Source organism: Gossypium hirsutum, chromosome D01, assembly GCF_007990345.1.
Source record: "Gossypium hirsutum isolate 1008001.06 chromosome D01, Gossypium_hirsutum_v2.1, whole genome shotgun sequence".
Classification (NCBI taxonomy): Eukaryota; Viridiplantae; Streptophyta; class Magnoliopsida; order Malvales; family Malvaceae; genus Gossypium; species Gossypium hirsutum.
In genome coordinates, this window is record NC_053437.1 from 61,365,745 (window position 1) to 61,387,702 (window position 21,958).

A 21,958-nucleotide genomic window follows, 5' to 3' on the forward strand; every position below is an offset into this window, starting at 1 on the left:
TATTTCCGAATCATGAATTTAGATTTATTCAACAAAATTTTATATAAATACAAGATTATGCATATATAAATACTTGTTTTTATATCGCTATTTTCGTGCGATATTTAGCTTAAACAATATTCATTCTAAATGTTGATCTATTGAAATATGCATGAATTTATTAAATATACATTAAAAAATAAAAATATAATTAATTATAATTCTATCTATAAATTAAGTTAAATAAATTATAGAAAATAAAAACTATAAATAAAATTAACACAAATATATATTAAATTTTTAAAATTTAATTTTAATGCCGAAAATATTAAAATTATTTTACAGTAAACTGTTGAACCTAAAATATATTTTTAAGTAAAATCACATTTTAATAACATAAATTTAAATTAATTTTGTTTTTTTTTTCAAATAACATTAAGTTTTTTCAAAGAATTTAAACAAAACTAAAATTATAAAATATTAATACAAACAAATAATGCTTGCATTACATGAGAATCCAAATTATTTTATTTTATTTTAATTTTGTATATTAGATATATACTGTTATTATTAGATTCAAAGCATATATATTATTATTTATTGAATTTTATTTTTATACAAACACTTAAATAATACAGAGTTTTATTATTAGATACATATTCGATGAGAAATGATTGTATGCAACTGTAATTTCACCTCATCTTTAATATTTTAGATAAATATGAATTTTCTAAGGAGAGAAAACTAAAAATCAAACAAAAATCTGATTTCTTATTCACTTGTGGAAAAATAATAAGAATAACTTGAAATTATAGTAATCCGCGCAACTTCCAACTAGTTTTCCACGTGTCTCTTTCCAATTTGTTTGTTGTCATCCCTTGCACCCCACTTAATTTTTGCATTTTCCAAAATCACCTTTTTCTATGAATATGAAATGTCAATGTTAACCCTCCCATTGAAGTAAAACTGTAAAGACTCCTTTAATTTTTGTTTACTGAAACCTCAGTTCTCTCTGCCTTTTACTCTGCTTCTCCCTTCCTTCTTTCTTTCATCAAAAGTTCCTTTTCTTTTTTTTTTTCAATTTGATTTTGCTCTTTAATTCATATTTTCTTTTTTTTTCTTTTTTCTGATTTCTTCGTTTTATGATCGACGGCCCACGTCCGCACTCATGACTTTGATGACTACTCCGCCGGTAGATGTACGTACCATTCTTCCCTCTCTTCACTTTGAATAAATACTTCGATATTTTTCTTTGATTTTTTTGTCTTGGTGGAAATGCTTAAAGGATTTTTTCTGAAGTTCTCTTTTTCTGTTATGTTTTTCAATTGATAAGTGATTAATTTGGACGTGGATTTCGTGGGATTGATAGTGTTTTTCTTAATGTATTCAGAGTGTAATAATTAGGGTTTTAGTTGAGAGCGTTAGGGTTAGGTTTAGGTTGATCAGTGCTTTGATATTTTGGAAATTTGGATTTTGTAACAGCAAGAAGACGAGGAGATGCTCGTGCCGCATACGGATATTGTTGAAGGACCTCAGCCAATGGAAGGTTTGTGTTTTTATTCCTTCTAGAATTCTTTTAGTATACTGTAATTCGAATTTTTTTTCTGACAATCTTAAGTTGATCCAGAGTTCGGTTTTGTTTGTAATTATGGTGTGATTATGGAATAATAAGTTGATTAGTTTTAGTTTATTTCTTTTTTGTTGATTTCATGATTTTGCTTAATTCTAGTTTCTCAAGTCGAGCCGGCTAATACAAATGAGAATCAGCAAGTGGAGGAACCTCAAATAATGAAATTCACTTGGACAATTGAGAATTTTTCTAGGCTGAACACCAAGAAGCACTATTCAGATATATTTGTTGTTGGTGGCTATAAATGGTAAAGTGGGAATTTCTTTGTTGTTATTGGAATTTGTTTGGTTGGTCGGGTGCAATCTCTCATGCTATTGATTTTTTGGATGTTGTGCTGATTCTTCTCTGCAGGCGGATACTAATTTTTCCAAAGGGAAACAATGTGGACCACTTGTCAATGTACCTAGATGTTGCGGATTCTTCCGCATTGCCATATGGTTGGAGTAGATATGCTCAGTTTAGCTTGGCGGTGGTTAATCAAGTCCATCACAAGTATTCAATAAGAAAGGGTATATTCTTACTGTTATTAGGTTTGGTGTTTTTCGTAAGTAATTTATAACAGCAGCCTTTATTGCATTTCCTACACTTTTCATTCCTATACATGGAGGTTTCACTTTAATGCAATCTTGCATTGCCTGGAAAGAAATTGTTTCTTGTGCCGGTAGTCAATGCTCAATTGTGTTTCTTATGTAGTGTTCATTCATTAGCTTTTTCACGGTAGGTGATGGTTCAAATTGTGGACATAGTTACAACCATGCTTTTTTGTAGCTGGGCTAAGGAATGAAAAATAGGAGATTCATGATTTGGTTCAACCAATTATTTATTGCACTTGGATTTTGGGAAGACTTGGTTTGAAAGGAAATATAATGTTTACGAGAATCTGTTGTAACATATATAAAATTTCAAAATTAGGGAGGTTTTGATCAAAACTAGAAGTTTGTGGTAATCAAAACTGATTTAGTGCTCTGGATGTTAGGATATTCTTTTTGATGATAATGACTATTTTAGTGGTTCTCAAAACATTTTCTTCTCAATATATTATTTTTTGATATTCTGTCTATATATTACAACCTTATATTGAATTCATTTTAGATTTTCAGACAGCTATTTAGTTACGAACAGGATATAACTTTATTTATTTATACCCCTTTTCAATATTAATTTCTCCCACAAGCATTCTGGTCCAAATAGAGTGAACAGGATATTTTTTGTAATATTTCCTTGTTCTATATTTTTATGCATTCTATTTTCAAGGTGATTTAATTGGGAGTTGAGTTTTTAGTGACAATTCTAGTATATGTTTTGCATGTTTTTGCTAATGTTCTGGTTTTGGCCACATCTTTTTTGTTTTATTTTAGGTTGACATGATCCACTTCTTTTTTGTTTTATTTTAGATCAACATGATCCACATCATTATGCTTTATTAAATGTTGACATGATTCGTCTTATGCCCCATTTGTTTCTTGAACGGCCAACAGATTTTTGGCATTCCTATTTTATTGAGATCAAGTAATATTGCAGAATTGAAAAAGAAATATGTCCATGGATAAATTTGATGAGCAGAATCAGTATGAAAGGATTAATTTCCAGTGTTATCTGAAATTGATTTTTTTGTTCACGATAGGGTGATTAGATGATGCCCTTTCTTAGTCAGATCATTTTTGTTATGTTTATTGCAAGCAGTTGGGTGTTTAGTGTATATAGTTGATATATTGCTGGAAGGAAGAAACCTCTGTGATATTGAAGATTCCTCTTGTTATTGCTAATTCAATAGTAAAGTTCATCCAAACTTATCTAGTGTCTTGCTTTTGACTTTCATTTGCAGACACTCAACACCAGTTCAATGCAAGAGAGAGTGATTGGGGTTTCACACCATTTATGCCTCTCAGTGATCTTTATGACCCTAGTAAAGGGTATATTGTGAATGATACTGTTGTTGTTGAAGCTGAGGTTGTTGTCCGTAAGATATTGGATTATTGGTCATATGACTCAAAGAAAGAGACTGGTTTTGTTGGACTTAAGAACCAAGGAGCAACTTGTTACATGAACTCGCTTCTGCAGACCCTATACCATATACCATACTTCAGAAAGGTGTGTCTCTTGTTTTTCCATTCAAATTGGATTGTTCTTGTGCTCTTACTTTAATTGGAGTGAAACATGTAATTTCAATGTTTTAATTCAGGCTGTGTACCACATGCCAACAACTGAAAATGACATGCCTATAGGAAGTATTCCTTTGGCTCTGCAGAGTTTATTTTACAAGCTTCAATATAATGACACTAGTGTTGCAACAAAGGAGTTGACCAAATCTTTTGGATGGGATACATATGATTCCTTCATGCAACATGATGTACAAGAACTCAACAGAGTCTTGTGTGAAAAGCTTGAAGATAAAATGAAGGTACTCACTTTGAACTTTTTTTTAATATTCCCCGTTATATGCATATCAAATCATGTTATTGATTGTTCCCCTTTTATTTTTTCAGGGAACTGTTGTAGAGGGGACAATACAGAAGTTGTTTGAGGGTCACCATATGAATTATATTGAATGCATCAACGTGGATTACAAGTCTACAAGAAAGGAATCATTTTATGGTATTTATTTGTTACTGATGTTTCTAACAACATTAATTTGGAATACTGAATGTATCCCATAAAAGCAAATAGTGAGTGTGTATATTTGTTCCAGACCTTCAGCTTGATGTCAAAGGATGTCGGGATGTTTATGCTTCTTTTGATAAGTATGTGGAAGTTGAGCGCCTTGAGGGTGACAATAAATATCATGCTGAAGAACATGGCTTACAGGTCAGTTACATTTTTTTCCACTTGAGGTGGTGAGAACTGGGCTAGAAATTTTTTTATAAATGACCCATTTATTGTCAGAATATTGCATAAAGAAAGGCTTGACAATTTGTTTATGGTTGAACTTTATCTGTGATGAAATTTCTTTCCTGGGGGTTTGAACTTTGAAATAGGGATTGAAGGTTTAACTCATCAAGTCACTTTAAGCCAGGCCATATTCTACTGGCACAAACTTGGGTAATCAGATTAATTTAAGTTCAAATGACATGTTGTAATTGTGTGCCAAAATCTGTTGCTCATTTCAGGATGCGAAGAAAGGAGTCTTATTTATTGAATTTCCCCCTGTTCTTCAGCTTCAGCTAAAGCGTTTTGAGTATGATTTTATGCGGGATACAATGGTAAAGGTCAGTGTTGGAAATCAGTTTACTTCTGAAGATGTTAGATAGTTGGGGTGCTTTTGTTACTCATATTTTAGTATTTATTTATAAAATATTTCAAGGCTTTGGTCTATGTAATGTGATATGCTAGAAAAATAATTCTACTGATTCCTTGCCCTGCTGCACCAAATCCAATCTATATACTCAAATTCTAATCTCTATGTTTAATAGAACTTTTCTTTTTTTCCCCCTGTCAAGTCTTCAGATCCCCTTTCTTCAATATTATTGATCAATCATGTTGTGAGGTATTTTGGAAAACATTGATAAAATCTTCTTTATATTTGAAATCATAACATGCCGCGATCATATTGCTCCTATTAATGAGTGAAAGTGTATAAATAGATATATTTTCTTAAAACTTTTATGTTGTTGCTTTATCTTTACTTAGTATGTTTTGCTTTTCATTACTGGAATTACTACTACTGTCTGATCTTGTTTAAAATTTTGCCAATCACTGTTTGGAAACTGGTTCCCAGTGATCATGTCCTTTTAACTGTGGGAATGGAACTGTTTCTTTAAGTGGGCGTTGTGTTTTTCATGTGAATTTAGATACTATGCATGATAGCATGGGCTATTTGGATTAACAGTTGCTGCCATTTTCTAGATAAACGACCGCTATGAATTTCCTCTTCAGCTTGACCTTGATAGAGAAGATCGGAAGTATCTTTCGCCTGATGCTGATACGAGTGTTCGCAACCTTTACACTCTCCACAGGTATTATTGTCTAGGGATTTTTTATATAATTCACACCACTAATACTTCTAATCTGTTCCTAACTGAGGCAAGTTAGTAATACTTTGTACAAGTTGTTTCCCTGCTTTACTACCTTGCTTGCCCGGAAATTTTTTCAATGTACTGTTTTGTTTTACAGTGTCTTAGTTCATAGTGGAGGAGTACATGGTGGACATTATTATGCTTTTATCAGGCCGACCCTTTCTGACCAATGGTGAGCAGCATTTTTGCATTGATAGTTGACTAATATGATCACAATCTCATGTGCTTCTATGTGTTCCTATTTTTCTTGAACTGAAAAAAGATTCTTAGAGAATGGTGTGATTGGCTTAAAATATGTTCTCTGTGATTAGTTTTAGTATTTAATGATACTGTTTAGCATGAAATTTCAATGCTCCTTTTTCTACATTGAACTAATAACATTATCATACTCTATAGTTATTCCAGAACTTGGTGTTGTTTTGAGACTTGCACTTAATATATGAATGGCTTGTGTTTAGCTCAGGCATTTCTCAGTTGTTCAAATTAGTATTGTCTTCTAGCATTGCTTTGTTTGGAGTTTAGTTTTGGTTTTCATCGTTGATCTCAGTGTATTATATGTCATCACATCCAAATATATTTTGGCCTTTCGAGTACTTTTCCATTTAATATTGGTTTTAATTAATTTTTTACTTTAAGATGGGGGAACCCTTTAATAGATATCTCTGTTTTGTCAGGTATAAATTCGATGACGAACGGGTAACGAAAGAAGATATGAAGAGGGCATTGGAAGAGCAGTATGGTGGCGAGGAAGAGGTAATGTTTCTATATTCCACTTTAAAAACCCTGTCTATTTGTGTATAGTATGTCAATTTATTTGATTTTTTGCCTTTATCTGTTGATTCAACAGTTGCCACAGACAAATCCTGGCTTCAATAACACACCTTTCAAATTTACAAAATACTCAAATGCATACATGCTTGTTTATATACGTGAAAGTGATAAGGACAAAATAATTTGCAATGTTGATGAGAAGGATATTGCTGAACATTTGAAGGTAATATCTCCATTTACTTGCAACTGATGTGAAAGCTCTAACTTTTGGCTTTATGCTTCTATTAACATAGATGTTGTTGATCTGGAGTAATGATTTAATTTCTAATTTCTCAGATAAGGTTAAAGAAAGAACAGGAAGAGGAGGACGACAAAAGGAGATATAAAGCACAGGCTCACCTTTATACTATTATAAAGGTTATATATTACATTTAAGGTTTTGGAATTTTTAGCTATTTTTACTTTTCATCTTCGCATTAGTGAATACCATTAATGCATTTAGGTTGCAAGAGATGAAGATCTTCTAGAACAGATTGGAAAGGACATATATTTTGATCTTGTGGATCATGACAAAGTTAGGAGTTTCCGTATTCAGAAGCAGACACCTTTCAATGATTTTAAGGTACCACTTATAACTTATAATATGCAATTGAAACAAAATATCTCATCTGATTATTGTGGTTGTTGAGTGATGACATTGCTATCTATTCTTTGTCCAACAGCATGTTTCTGAAATGTTTATTGAAATCTGAGAATATGGACTTGAGTTATTTTGATAGATCTTCTGGGGATAGTGGTGCTAGAGGGTAATTTTTGGGGAGCTTGGTGTTTCAATATTTGTCATGTGGATGAGCAGATGGCATTTGTGTTGGCATTCTATAAATTTATATATTATGTGCTATAAGTATGTCTTAGCATCCTTCTTACTTTTTCCTACTGTCCTAATGAGCAAACGACTTTCTTTCTGTCTTTGGAATTTGTTGTTTTGGGTTTAGTGATGTTATCATTTTCCTTTAAATGTTTAATTCGGCTGGTTTCCAGGAGGAACTTGCAAAAGAGTTTGGCATACCAGTGCAATATCAACGTTACTGGATTTGGGCGAAGAGGCAGAACCATACATATCGTCCGAATCGACCTTTAACCCCTCAGGAGGAGGCTCAGCCTGTAAGTAGTTATACTTTTTTGTCTTCCTGTTTTGCATCTATTCTTTCTCATTGTTATGTATAGTTTATATTTCCTTAACTTTGCTTCTCAATTCTAAGATATCTAATAGAAGGGGACCAGTGCTGGATTTACATGGGAGTGGGAATAATAGATGTTGATTCAAAAGCTTTGGCTAAATTTATAGAATTATGTTAATTTAAATGGTTCTTTTAGCAATTTTTTATTCTTTGGAGAAGTTTATGATAAGAATTTTTCCAAGATGCTTTCATTTAAACAAAGGTGAACCAATTTTATGGGATGCAGTAGTTGATGAGGAGCACTGTTTGTCTTAGTTTTTGGATTATTATACCTATTATTTAAGCGGCTTCTATTTGGTTGTTTTAGGTTGGACAGTTGAGGGATATGTCAAATAAGGCTCATAATGCAGAGCTAAAACTGTTCTTGGAAGTTGGGTGTGGACCGGTAATGTTGTTTTGTTGATCATTGTTTTAAGTATTCAGATGGTACCTTGTTTTTGTCTCATTTTGTGGGTAACTTCAGGATTTACGGCCTATTCCTCCACCTGACAAAACAAGGGAAGATATTATGCTTTTCTTCAAGCTTTATGACCCTGAGAAAGGAGAATTACGGTATTTACACTTTCCTATTTATCTTCTGTATTTCATGTTTCTCATACTTTCTGACATTGCACGTTGTTCCATTGCAGTTATGTTGGTAGGCTCTTGGTAAAACTTTCTGGTAAGCCAATAGAATATATAGCCAAGCTAAATCAAATGGCTGGCTTTGCTCCTGATGAAGAAATTGAACTTTATGAGGTTTGTTACTCCTTAAATATGTCTGCAATGCATTGACGCTTAACTAAAATTTCTTGATCAAATTATCTTACTTGATTTTCGTAACTTTTAGGAAATAAAGTTTGAGCCTTGTGTGATGTGTGAGCATCTTGATAAAAGATGTTCATTCCGGTTAAGTCAGGTATATTTTGCTTTGGGACATATATCTTTTTTCAATGCAAATTGCCAGTGATACCATCTTTGCTTGCAGATTGAAGATGGGGATATTATAAGCTTTCAGAAGTCTCTTCCAATTGCAAGTGAAGAAGCATGCCAATATCCAGATGTGCCTTCATTTCTGGAGTATGTGCACAATCGTCAGGTACTATTAGTATGTGGAGACTTGCTGAATATTTTATTGGTATTTCTCAGGTTTATGTTTACTGATTTGTTCTGGGAGGCTGATAAATGTTTATATTATACCCTGTGTCCTTCCTGTGAGGCATTGGAGGTCCACCATTTGCACCCGGGTATTAGTTTTATAAAACAATATGTACAAGATATAGTACCAGAGAGGAGAGGAGATGCCTATATTTTATACTCAGCTCCTGTAATATTCTCTTCATTGACATGGGACCTTCATTCTTTCAGGATGTTAATTAATTGTTGATCATAAAAGGAAAAAAAGGAATACCATATTGATGGCTGTTTCTATTTAATTTTTTGAAGAAACTGCATTGAACCTAACAACATAGCTTCTATAGGCAAAAGGTTTTAGATTGTTTCTGTGAATTGCCCGTAACAATTTTTATTCTTCAATTTGTGTTTGGAGTCTTGCAACTCAATTAAGTTTTTGTGATTTGATGCCTACTTAGATTGTTCATTTTCGTTCTCTGGAGAGACCAAAGGAAGATGATTTCTGTCTAGAGTTGTAAGTACTTCTAATGCAAATTACTGTTCAGAAAGTACAAGAATTATTACGTAGATGTCAGATACTTATACTTGGTTTCTTCTTTAACATTCAAGGTCAAAGATACATACTTATGATGATGTTGTGGAAAGAGTGGCTCACAAAATTGGCTTGGATGATCCATCCAAAATCAGGCTCACATCTCACAACTGCTACTCTCAACAACCTAAGCCTCAACCTATTAAATACCGAGGAGTAGAGACTCTTTCAGAAATGTTGGTCCACTATAATCAGGTAGCACATATGGGTTTTGACATCCTTGCTATGTCTCTTCCTTCTATGCAAAATTTATATTGACTGATCACTTGTGTTTCTTAATTTACAGACTTCTGACATTTTGTATTATGAAGTTCTGGATATCCCTTTGCCAGAATTGCAAGGTCTGAAAAACCTGAAAGTTGCTTTCCATCATGCTACTAAGGATGAAGTAAGTACAGAATTTGTATCTACTCTTCCCGGTTACCTCTTTCTTCTATGATCTTACATGGTTTATGGGCCTTTTGTGTAACAATATTTATCATGATTTTTAGGTGGTAATTCATAATATTAGATTGCCCAAACAGAGCACTATTGGAGATGTGATTGATGAACTTAAGACTAAGGTATGTTTTGGATACTATTGTTCTATATTCTAAATGCTTGAAGCCTAAAGATGGATAGTGTTATTAAAGATGATGGGCTCCTCTAGCTCTGTTTTTGCAATGAAAATCATTTTCTAGTCTCCTTTTATTAGAGGAAAAGTAGCTATTGTTTGAATATGAGAACCGGCCAGAATCTTTGCATGTTTTCATATCATATGGAAGATTCTATCTATCATATGTTAATGCAGAATCTCCCATTCGAGGTGTATTATCTTTATAGACTTCCCATGCAACTTGAAGTTCATACTGACTACAGCTTTGCTTTTCTATTCTTGCACTATGAAACAGGTGGAGTTGTCACATCCTAATGCAGAGCTTAGATTGCTTGAAGTCTTCTATCACAAGATCTACAAGGTAGAAATGGTTGAAATCTGATTGCTAGTTGCAATTTAGATTGTATATGAATTTAATCTAGAGTTATTCTAGACAGTTGAATCTGAAGCATCCTAATGGGATCGCAGATAAGTATGTGTGTTTCTTATGTGACTCATTGTTTCATCTCGTGTTTTTTCTTTTCTCCAGATATTTCCACCCAGTGAAAAGATTGAGAACATAAATGATCAGTATTGGACATTGCGTGCAGAAGAGGCAAGTTTTCCCTTTTCCATCCTGTTGAAGTAAATAGATGAGGACTGTTCTTTATTAAAATTATGTGGGTATAGCTGTTCTGGTGGTTCATCGAAAGTATAAGTAACATTCTATTGTTTGTACCTTAATTTTTCTAGAATGGCTATTGAAGAAAAGTAACTTCATATTGGAACAAGTTCTGGTTACAAAAGCTGGTATATTATATGGCGAGTAGGGTATTCTAAAAATCTGTATCTTGTCATTATAACTTCTTTTCATGTTTACATTTGGGTTATATTATTTTTAGAGTATTTTCATGTAGTTTTGGTGCTAAGCAAAATTTCTTACGAGTTTGTTCACAATAGAATAAGCATCTCTGGTAATTTCTTCGGCGATGTTTGCACAATCTATTAACAGATCTAACTTCTTCATTTATGTAAAATCCCAGGTCCCAGAAGAAGAAAAGAATCTTGGTCTCAATAATCGATTGATTCATGTCTACCACTTCAGTAAAGAGACTGCCCAGAACCAGATGGTATACAACATGGATGAATTGATTAGTATTCATGATCTGTTTTGACTTTTGAGATATTTGCTGGAATGTCCAGCTATTCTACATTATTTGCATGTTCTAAGAATTTATATTCTTTTTTCTTTTAACAGCAAGTGCAAAATTTTGGTGAGCCCTTTTTCTTGGTCATTCATGAAGGTGAAACTCTGGCTGAAGTTAAATTGCGGATACAAAAGAAATTGCAAGTTTCTGATGAAGAGTTCTCCAAGGTGTTTTCATACTTTTCTTACTCATCTTTGCCATTCCCTTCTTTCATTTCACTTTCCCCCCAGTGAACCTACAAATTTACCATTTTTATTCTCATTTTCACAATGCCTTTCATGCCCTTACAAGCCATTATGTATATATGGGACCCTGAAATCAGGTTTTGACTCCCCTCTCCTGTTGTTTTTCCTATCTCTTTGTTCAGTGGAAGTTTGCATTTATGTCATTGGGTCAACCAGAGTACCTACAAGACTCTGACATTGTGTTCAAACGTTTTCAGGTATATCTTGGTTTCTTCACTGTGTTTCTGTCTTCACAGTTGATCACCTATATTTATAGAATTTCTTATTATTTTTGGAAACTGGTTTTAATTTATTTGTGCATACACTTCAGAGAAGAGATGTTTATGGGGCTTGGGAGCAATACCTTGGGTTAGAGCATTCTGATACCTCTCCTAGAAGGACTTATGTTAATCAGGTACTACAATATTGTTGACTCTAGTTCCCTACGAGTTATGTGTATTGTACTTTATTACATATATTCTCCGTATTGTATGTCTAATTGTAATTTGCATACAACTATTGCAGAACCGTAACACATTTGAGAAACCAGTTAAAATATACAACTAGTAGAAAGCTAGTTATACATTAGCAAATCAGTCGATGTGGAGATCCTTCAAGTGATGGCATTGTAGATACATGGAGAAAAATACATTGGAGGAAACAGTTGAAGCTTGCTTGGAGAGAGAATTTGTGTAGGACTTGATTGTTAGTTTTATAGGATATATATATATAGTTTTCATGTGGATGGGGGAGGGAAGATTTTCTTTGATGTAGTGTTTTCCCACTATTGATATATGCCTAGTCTTGTGCTATATTGCTTTTCTACGTTTCTCATTTTTAGGAAGGCACCTGAACGCCCATCCTCGACCTGAGAGGTTGCTGCTGTCTTTCTTTTTGTACACAGCTCGTGTAATTTCAGCACATATGAAGATTTTGGACCTGATATATATCGGGTATAGTTGGTTGCACATATGAGTTAACTGCTTCTGCAGTATCTTCTCTTTCTGAGGTTTTTATATTTGTCATAATTTTGATTTTCTTCTCTTTAAAGCTAGGCTTAATAAATTCTCAAAGCTTCAGTAAGCATGTTATCTCCACGGCTTCCCCCACCCCCAAAGAAAAAAAAATGAAATGAAAAAAGAAGAGGAGAAATCGATATGCTTTGATTAAATGATGCGGATACGTAGGTACAACTGTTTGCCTTTACATGAGGTAAAAAGAAGAAGAGAAATTAATGTAAAAGTAATATATATTTTTTTAATTTGGTGGTGGATGTGGTATAATTCTGAATTTCATGCCTATTAGAAGTTAGTATTTTTGTTATCATAATTAATAAAATCATCAATTCAACAATTTATATGTGGTAAATTAGAAAAGAATCAATTATTCAAGTTTATATGTTTTTATCGACAATTGGATTAATTTTAGTAACGTGCAATGATTAAATTTTAACAAATTAAAGGGACTAATTTCTCAATTTTTTATAAAGTAAAGAGATAAAAATTCATAATTAAACCTTTAAAACAAACTTAGCAAATACTAGAGATTGTATGATTATAGAAAACATAAAAACATAAAATTATCAAAATTTTCTAATTTTTCATATATAAATTATTGAATTGATGATTTTATTAATCCTTTGCATATGAATTTGATAAATAGCTGATATTGAAGTAAGTAATTTAATGATTAAGTTTAATAGTATTAAATAATTTGACTAACTTAAATTCAAAAAACATACAAAGATCAAATTATGATAAATGATAATAAAAGGACTAGCTTCTAATTTCCATAAAACAGATATGAAATTCAAAATTGAACAACCCTAAATTTTAAAAAAAAAAAACTAAAAGTGAGGGAAAAAAGGGTTCCTTAACAATTTGGCTTCACCCCTTTTTACATTAAAATATTATTTTTTATTTTATTTTATTAAAATATTATTTTTATAGCTAGTGTCGCCTGTCACATTGGCGGCATCCAATTTTACTGTAAAAAATACCCCATTTTTGTAATTAATCTACAACGTATCTCATTTTTGTAATTAAACTTTTTTGTATTATTTTGATAAAAAATTGGTACTTTAGAACCATTTGTCTTGACTGTAGTCATGTAACAGCCTGATTTTCAATGGTGCCAAAAAAAGCGGTTTTGGAACCTCATCTCCATATATTGGGTCCATAAATATTAAATATGAATATTTAAGGAGTTGGGATGAAAGTATATTAAACTTTGGTTCGATGATTTTGTTGAATTAATAGTTAATTTAGGCATAGGGACTAAATTGTAAAAATTTTATCGCTATAGGTTTTTAGTTGACATGAAAATATCTTCTTTTCACACTTCTTCCTCTTACCAAATTTGAAAGAAAAAAAAAACCTTTTGAAGCTTCAAACTTTCAGCCAATATTAGGTGTTCAATTAAGTTATTTTCTTGTTATTTTTATGCTTTTGAAGTCATGAGAGCTTGATTTAGCTAGCCCATGTACCAATTTGCAAAAATTTAAAATTTTTAAAAGTTGCTATTGTTGATTTCTTAAAGAAATTGATGTTAAAGTGATAGAGTTTAAGTTTAGATCATGGAAAAGGACTGGATTGTAAAATTTAATTGTTAGTTTTGTACATAGGGACTAGAGTGGATAAAATGTGGAATCGTTATGAAATTTCGGTATAAATAGGAAGTAGAGGGTCCCTAATGTATGTAACTAAAGTCGATTTTTAAATCGAGGCTCAAAATTGAAAAATATGGTTATTTCGAATTCAGGAACTGAATTGAATAACATGTAAAACTTTAAGGGTATAAAAAATGAGATTATATAGGTTCATTCATGTCATGGCATATTGTATAAATGTTTGGTATTGATGGGCTGAATGGAATAATTGTATAGATCAATAATTGGATCAAACCGAAGGTAATTAAGAAAAAGCTAAAATTATCGATTAGTCCCTGAAGATTTAATTTGTTTGGTGTTTTGATCAGGTAAGTGTAACAACCCGGTTTTGACTCTAATCGGACATAGTGGTTTCGGGACCACAAGTCCGAGTCAAAAAAAATATTTTAATATTATTTTCTGTGTTTATTATGTGTGAATTTACTAGTGCAAAAATTTCGTGCTTTAATTTCGCCGTTTGAGTGTCCGATTAAATAAAAAGTATTAAATCGCGTAAAATAAAAATTTAATGGTTATTTTTAAAAAGGGGCTGAAAGTGGTTGTTCTTTTAATATGGAGGTTTAGTTTTGCAATTTAACCGTTAAAAAGAATAGTGGGCGGCATTATGTGTATAATATATATAGTTTTTATATTAACTATAAATGTTATAATATATAGTATATTATAATATTATAATTAAACAAATAAAGACCACCATCATCTTTTATTTCCTTATCATCTATTCGAAACTAAGAAAAGAAAATAAAAGAAGAACAACCAAGCTATTCGGCCATCTTTGATGCTTGATTTAAGGTATGTTTGGTTTCGGTTTTTGATGATTTTTACGTTTTTATGATCGTTGCTTCGTGTTATATCTAGCCCATGCTTTAATTTTAGAATTTGATAGTGATTTTGAGACATGCCATTTATGAATACTTGAGCTTGGTAATAGTTGATGATGAAATATGAAAGATATGTGATAGATTATAATGTGTGTTCTTGAATTTTTGATGAATTTAATTATTTTGGATTAATTTGTAAAAAAATATTTAATTGAGGGACTAAAAGGTGAAATAAATGACATGCAAGGATCTATATGGGTCTATGAAATATTCGGCCCTAACATAATGTGGGCAAAATTTATGTATTTTGTGTTTTGTGCAAAATGGACTAAATTGTAAAAAGTGTAAAATTTCAGGGGTAAAATAGTAATTTGTCCATTTATATATTTTTAGAGTTAATTGAATATTTTGATGAATAAAAAGGTTTAATTTAAATGTGTTTAGATCAAGAAATGAGGAAAACGGAATTGGATCGGGGGAAAACGAAAGTAGTCGAGTAGTCGATCGTGTCCGCTGATATCCGAGGTAAGTCTAATAGCTATTTAATGTTGTTAAATCGATATATAGGTATGTAAATGTACTGTATTTTGTTGAACTTAAATTTAAAGGCATATTGATTGAAATAAAATAAAGTATGAATGATATACATGTATTATTAATGTTTGAATATATATAGGTTTATACTTATATAAACCTTTAAATTTAGTTGAAGTATAAACGATGTATAAGTATATACATGTATAAATTATTAGATTAATCAAAGATATGTATAAGGCATATGTATATATATATGTATAAGGTTTGAATGATTATATAAGTACATTTATATATAAACTCTTGGATTTGATTTGTGGTATATGTATGTTATAATTGTATATATATAGATTCGAATGAGTATGCAGATATATGTGTTGTGTATTGAATTTAGATATGTCATATATATATGTATAAGTTTATGTTTTGAAATTGAGTATGAATTTATATATTTATATGGTAGATTCGAATATGTATAAATGTACATGTATAATTTCTTGAATTGAAATTAGGTTTGGAATTATATATGTATACATGAAGTCAAATGTGAACGTATATGCAAATGTACAAGTTTTGTATTGAATAAATGGTATGAAATTATTAGCTTAGATTATTTTAATATGTTTGAATGTTAAAGACACATAGTATATTATAAGTTAAATCTTATGATATTAGTAGTAGAATCAAAAGTATGAGGTTATATATACAAATATGTTTTGGTTGAATTATTGAATTATCAAGTTAGATTTGGTGATGGAGATTTATATATCCATGTGTTTTAAAAATATAAGTAATGAATTTTGAGCTAAATCTCTATACATGGATTTTATATACTATATATATAGTTTGAAAATAAGATGTTTCAGACTTTACGTCTAGCAGGCTTGATGCCGGTGAATTACTTCAGACTTTATGTCTAGCAGGCTTAGTGCCGGTGAAATGTATCAGACTTTATGTCTAGTAGGCTTTGTGCCGGTGAAATGTATCAGACTTTATGTCTAGCAGGCTTTGTGCCGGAGGAATATATCGGGCTTTGTGCCTAGCAGGCTTTATGCCGGTGTTTTATACAAGTCTCTATGTTATAAAAATCTTATGTGAGTAATAGTAAAAGCTAAATTATTCAGGTATGTGTTAGCCATTTGCTTAATTAGTGTTAAGGTAAGTTGATTGTTATAATTTGATAATAGTTTCAAATGAAATATATAGTATGAGTTTACCATTTGAATATAAGCATGTTTTGACATAATGATTTATTGAATATTTGGCTTTGCTCAATATTTATGTGTATTTGGCCATATGGTTTGTTTATATGAAAATACAATGTGATTATTTTTTTATTATTATTTAAAGTGTTAGATGGTACGAAATATTAGGATATTTGGTTTATTTTATCTTAATGATGGAATAAGTATTATTATGCATTTATATATAAATGAATTTTAAATTTTTTTGCGTATAACTTTCTAAGCTTTAATAGCTTAATGTGTGTTTGTATTTGTTTACTCTGTTTTATAGATTTTCGAGTCGCGTTACGAGCTCGGGGATCATCAGCATAGTCTATCACACTATCGACTGTCTTTGGTATTTTATAAATTTTGAATTCGAACCTATGGCATGTATAGTCTAGTTTATATGTTTAATTTTGGGATGTGTGAATTTGAGCCATGCGAAAATGGCTTATTCATTTTGGTTAAGTTTGGTTTTATGGTTGTGATCTATTTGATATATATATGATGTTTAAGCTTATGCAAAAATTTCGGTTATTTATATGGTAGTGTGATGTGTTTAGCATATTTGTAAATAGTTTTATAAATTAGTATAGTTAAGCCTAATTTGAAAATAATATTTGTATTATATGTAGTATAGTTAGTAAATTGAAATGACATAAATGTTTGGATAATTGCTTGATTTATGATATTAAATTTTGATCGGTAATGCCTCGTAACTTTAATCCGTCGATGGACACGGGTCGGGGTGTTACAGTAAGTTTATATGGTATTTATTTATTGAAGTTGTTATGTATTTGATTTGTGTATATGTGTTTGATTGTGGATTAATTTATTGTGAATTGGTTCTAAAGGCTAAAATTGGACTAAGTTGAAAAGTGATGTTTATGTATGTAAAAGATCCCCGTGTGAACTTAGTAAATGTTAAGATGCAGTTGGCATGCCAATAGGGTCTTGTGTGCGCTTGTACGGAATTGATTATAGATGTTAATGAGGTCCAACATTTGTTGTGGAATTTATTAGAAAATATCCAAGTGCACTTCCGTAAGTTAAGCCGATGTCCTAACCTCTATTATTATCTGAAAAATAAGAACTAAAAAGGGTGGGCTTTTAAAGCCCAGTGTGGGTCAATTTTCATAATAACATGAATTAAGACAGAATCTCAATAGAATAACAAATCACATATACAGAATCATATAATCTTAGAGTCACTTTTATCTGTATGCATATCAATGATGTCGATGCAAACATTTTCAAAAAACAATGCAGATTTTCAGGAAACATTTCCTACCCATCTTCGCTACAGTCCATAATGAGTTTCTCAAAACTCGTCTATCCAAAAACACACCAATTAAGTCATCCCGGGTTACTTGGGAACCATGACTCGCCACCCCGGGTTGCCTGGCAAAGATAGCTTATCAAAACGCAATTAAACTGCTAGATCAAGTATATGTGGGATCAAGCTACTATATTGCAGTCGAGATGCTAGATAACGTGGTTAAATCACTAGAATGTGTAGGTTATTAAAATGCTAGAATCTTCCTCCTTTCAATCATATCTTAACCCTATGCATATGATATGACATACAGAACAAAATTTTCAGTAAGCATGCTTTACATGCAAATAAGAATCAGTGTAATGGCATGCTTAACATGTAGATCAAAATCGGTGTAATGGCATGCTTAACATGCGAATCAGAATCAATGTAATGGCATGCTTAACATGCAAATCAGAATATTGACAGAAACAGTGGCATGTTTATTTTTCATGCATATCAAATATCATCATATGTCACAATACATGAGTGTCAAGAAATCGTATAACACCACATTTAACAGAAAATCACACAAACACATTCATATTATCACATTCGAAAGTTCAAAATCACTTACTTGAAATCCTCCTTTCTATCAGATTTATCATTTCATTTGAATATATAATGTATTCGCACATTTCACGTTTCTTTTTTTCTTAATTAAATATTTAATATTAGAAAATTTATTAAATTAACAATAATTTCACACATTTTAAGATGAATAAATCCCTACATCTGATTTCGCAAAATCCGATGATATCAACTTTGAATCCAACTCCTAGGGATGAGATCAATCCTTAAATCTTTAGTTTTTGACAAAATTTCGTATCGTATCAAAATAATGATATTTTGGTGAATATATCTTATTTTAGTGATTCAGTAAGATACTTACTTAATCGGCTGCCCAAAACACACGCTTCCAAAATATAGAGTACGGATCCAGGATTCACGAATATCACTTCAAGAATGCACAACAAACCTTAATGTTAGAACCGTCCTAATCGAGAATAAAAGTGAAAGAATTAATTGTGATTTGAGGATCTTCAATACTTACACAATAACGAGAGTACTTTTTTTTAAGGTAAGGATACAAATCCGAGCGTACGAAGATGAACGTTTCACAAGTGTGTAAAAGCATTATTAGATTTGGTTTTAATAAGTGAAAAAGAATATATTATCATTAGAGTTTAAGGATCACTTATGAAAAATCCTGAGGAATAGATAAATCTTTGATCCCACAATATTTCGTTTATAATGGAAGATTATCTAATGAAATCGCCATTCAAAAATAAAATAAATAGATATTAGAATCGTATATGGTCTATGAAAAATAAGAGAGGAGGATTAGAAGTTCGATTTTAACAGAAGAAATGAATAGAAGATAAAAGTCGGCGAAAATGGTGATTTACGGCGGTGGAGGCGCGACGATGGTGCGACAGTGGTGAGAAAGAAGGAGGTGTGGAAGAGAAGGGAAGTTCTAGTGGTGTTGTGGTGATTTGGTGAAGAAAAGGTGGCCAATGGTGGTGGTATGATGGCAAAATGCAGAAAAAGTGGTGGTGGAAGGAGGAGAAGAAAGAAAAAGATGAGAGAAAGTGAATAAAAATAAAAATGGATGTTTTAAGGTGTCTAGGTACATTGGTCGACCATGGTATGGTAAGGGAGAAGGAAATGGCAATATGGGGAACATAGACACAAAAAGCGGATCAAGGAGTGAAAATGGGAGGTATTGGGGGAAAGTTGACTCAATAAAATAGGAAAGAATCTTCCTCACAAGGCAACTATGGGGTGGACGGCAAGGGGGTTGACCATTCCTTTTTATGCTAAAAATTTAAATAAAAATATGTAAATGATGGGAATTGAACCTAGAATCTCTAGAAATTTATTCGAGCTCTTTGCCACTTGACCACATACTAGCTTGTTCAATAAATTGACGAAATAATAAATAAAAATATGGCATGTGATAGATAGCCAAGACTAGTCATTTCCCCAATTGGAATTGTAGATGACATGATAATCCTTTTGAGTATTTGAATCAAATGCTCATTTTGATTTTTTTACAAGATTACAAACTCATTTATATTATTTACTGTTACAAACTCATTTAGATTATTTACTGAAGTAAGTTATCTTTCTGGCAATATAAACGTTCTTATAATGCCACTTATCATCAATTTGAACTTAAACAATCAATGAACTAATATTTGCTTGTCACAATTTTGCTATGCATGCAAAACATGAAAGAGAAAAACACAAAAATATTATTTACTGTTACAAACTCATTTAGATTATTTACTGAAGTAAGTTATCTTTCTCGCAATGTAAATGTTCTTATAGTGTCACTTATCATCAATTTGAACTTAAACAACCAATGAACTAATATTTGCTTGTCACAATTTTGCTATGCATGCAAAACATGAAAGAGAAAAACACAAAAGACATAATAGTGAAATATGAAATTAACTTTATTTATTTATTTATTCATTATTCTAATACATAAAAAAAAACAGTTGTGATGAGAAAGTTGGGTATAAAATAGTATGTTAATTCAAGAGGAGATGGTCAAACGAAAGGTGGAGTACAATTGCTCTCTCACCTGTTGTGAAATTTTATTGGTGTAGTTCAAAAGGTCATAGGGGTTTCCGATGCCCAATTCAATATCCAACTAGAGAAGAAAGTAAGTATGAGTTTGTGACTTTTGTTGAATCTTCTTACTCTATTGGAAAAGAGATTTGTGATGGCGAACTTTGTGAACCGAAAAAAGATGATAGTGAGAAGTTTTTCCTCGAATCTATAGAGTTAGATGAGATACAAAACGTCATTTTCTCCTACTGAGATGTATTGTACTAAATTAAATATTCATAATATTATGAGGGGGATATGAGAAGTGAGGAAAAATCATGTGAAAAGACTGAGAGAAAAGAGACATTGAGTGATAAAAGTCTACTTGATAATCCACTTTTGATGAGTGAAAATACATATGACGTAAATTGGAAAGTTCTTAAATGAGAAAAATAATGAAAAGCAAGAAAATAACCATGAAAAAAAGAGGAATGATTATGTTTTTTTCTAACCTTAAACTGAATTTGTCTAGTGGACTTGTTTCATTTTTTTAGGATTTTGTTGATCCTTTAATAGGAGCTCAATTAACCCATTCCACCTACGATAAAAATTCTTTCTTATTCAACCAAAGGCAATATTTGAGGACGAATCTTTTTTAGGAAAGGGAGAATGATGTATGCACGAATGGGGTGAAATTTATTAAATACCATTCACTGAAGCTGCCAATTTTCAAGTTTGGAAAATGAGTCGACTTGCGAGAACTCTTTAGATGGATCCAAGCATTTTTGAGTTGATATGTTTTCATAGTATTCAAATATATATCTCTTAGCTTCGAAATGCACTTTGAATCACTCAATTTTGGATTCGAGAGCTCAAATTATGACCGTTTTAGTAAAGATTGCGCGAGCAAAAATTCTGGATGGGGTTAATTCAGAAATTACAAGTTCCGGACTTTTAATTCAAGTTTAAGTCATATTGGGTCCTATTTAAAGCTTAATTTTTATTATATACGAGCCCAATTTTGTATTTATTAGGTCGTATTATTTCATTATTTATTTATTCCAAATTTTGGATTTGTTTAAAGTATTTTAAGTTATTTAAAAGCTTTATGTCAACAAAAAAGTTTAGTTTAAAACTACTTCTTGTTTAGGTTAATTAGAGTTTCATCATACTTAAGAGTTTTATTTAGATATACTTAGCTAGCCTATATAATGGTCTCTTCATTGTACACATTCATAATCCATCCAGCAATTTCTCTCTTTGAGTTTTTCTTTTTAAGAATTTCTCTTGAGTTTTAACAATTTTTTCAGATTATGGGGATCATCTTTTAACTTTTTCTTGCCAAGTTTTCTTTTTTAGAGGAGAAATTAGAGCTGTTTGAAGGAGGTTGTAGATCCATCTGATTTCAAAGACTCCTTAAGATTTCTACACACCACTTTTCATCTTTTCCATCTATCTTGTTTCGTTTCTTTGTTATTTCATTATATTCT

General features: G+C 31.4%; 1 protein-coding gene and 1 long non-coding RNA gene across 2 annotated transcripts; one reads left to right on the forward strand and one right to left on the reverse strand.

Annotated features, from left to right (window-relative positions):
* Nucleotides 1-941: 941 nt before the first annotated feature.
* LOC121214020 (ubiquitin C-terminal hydrolase 12) lies at nucleotides 942-12,313 on the forward strand. Its single transcript, XM_041087603.1, has 32 exons — nucleotides 942-1,177; nucleotides 1,462-1,525; nucleotides 1,709-1,856; nucleotides 1,961-2,118; nucleotides 3,435-3,700; nucleotides 3,792-4,010; nucleotides 4,096-4,204; nucleotides 4,299-4,414; nucleotides 4,717-4,815; nucleotides 5,453-5,562; nucleotides 5,720-5,794; nucleotides 6,297-6,375; nucleotides 6,470-6,616; nucleotides 6,730-6,810; nucleotides 6,896-7,015; nucleotides 7,435-7,557; nucleotides 7,942-8,019; nucleotides 8,098-8,186; nucleotides 8,264-8,372; nucleotides 8,464-8,532; nucleotides 8,602-8,712; nucleotides 9,206-9,261; nucleotides 9,357-9,534; nucleotides 9,626-9,727; nucleotides 9,831-9,902; nucleotides 10,230-10,295; nucleotides 10,464-10,529; nucleotides 10,957-11,043; nucleotides 11,172-11,288; nucleotides 11,489-11,563; nucleotides 11,677-11,760; nucleotides 11,871-12,313. Exons 1-32 carry the CDS (start codon nucleotides 1,148-1,150, stop codon nucleotides 11,910-11,912), a joined length of 3,345 nt encoding a protein of 1,114 aa, XP_040943537.1. The 5' UTR covers nucleotides 942-1,147; the 3' UTR covers nucleotides 11,913-12,313.
* A 5,326-nt stretch (nucleotides 12,314-17,639) lies between these two features.
* Nucleotides 17,640-19,575, reverse strand: LOC121214021 (uncharacterized). Its single transcript, XR_005909613.1, has 3 exons — nucleotides 18,964-19,575; nucleotides 18,802-18,867; nucleotides 17,640-17,995 (listed from the first exon to the last, which is right to left on the reverse strand). It is a non-coding gene; the product is annotated as an uncharacterized lncRNA (long non-coding RNA).
* Nucleotides 19,576-21,958: the final 2,383 nt, after the last annotated feature.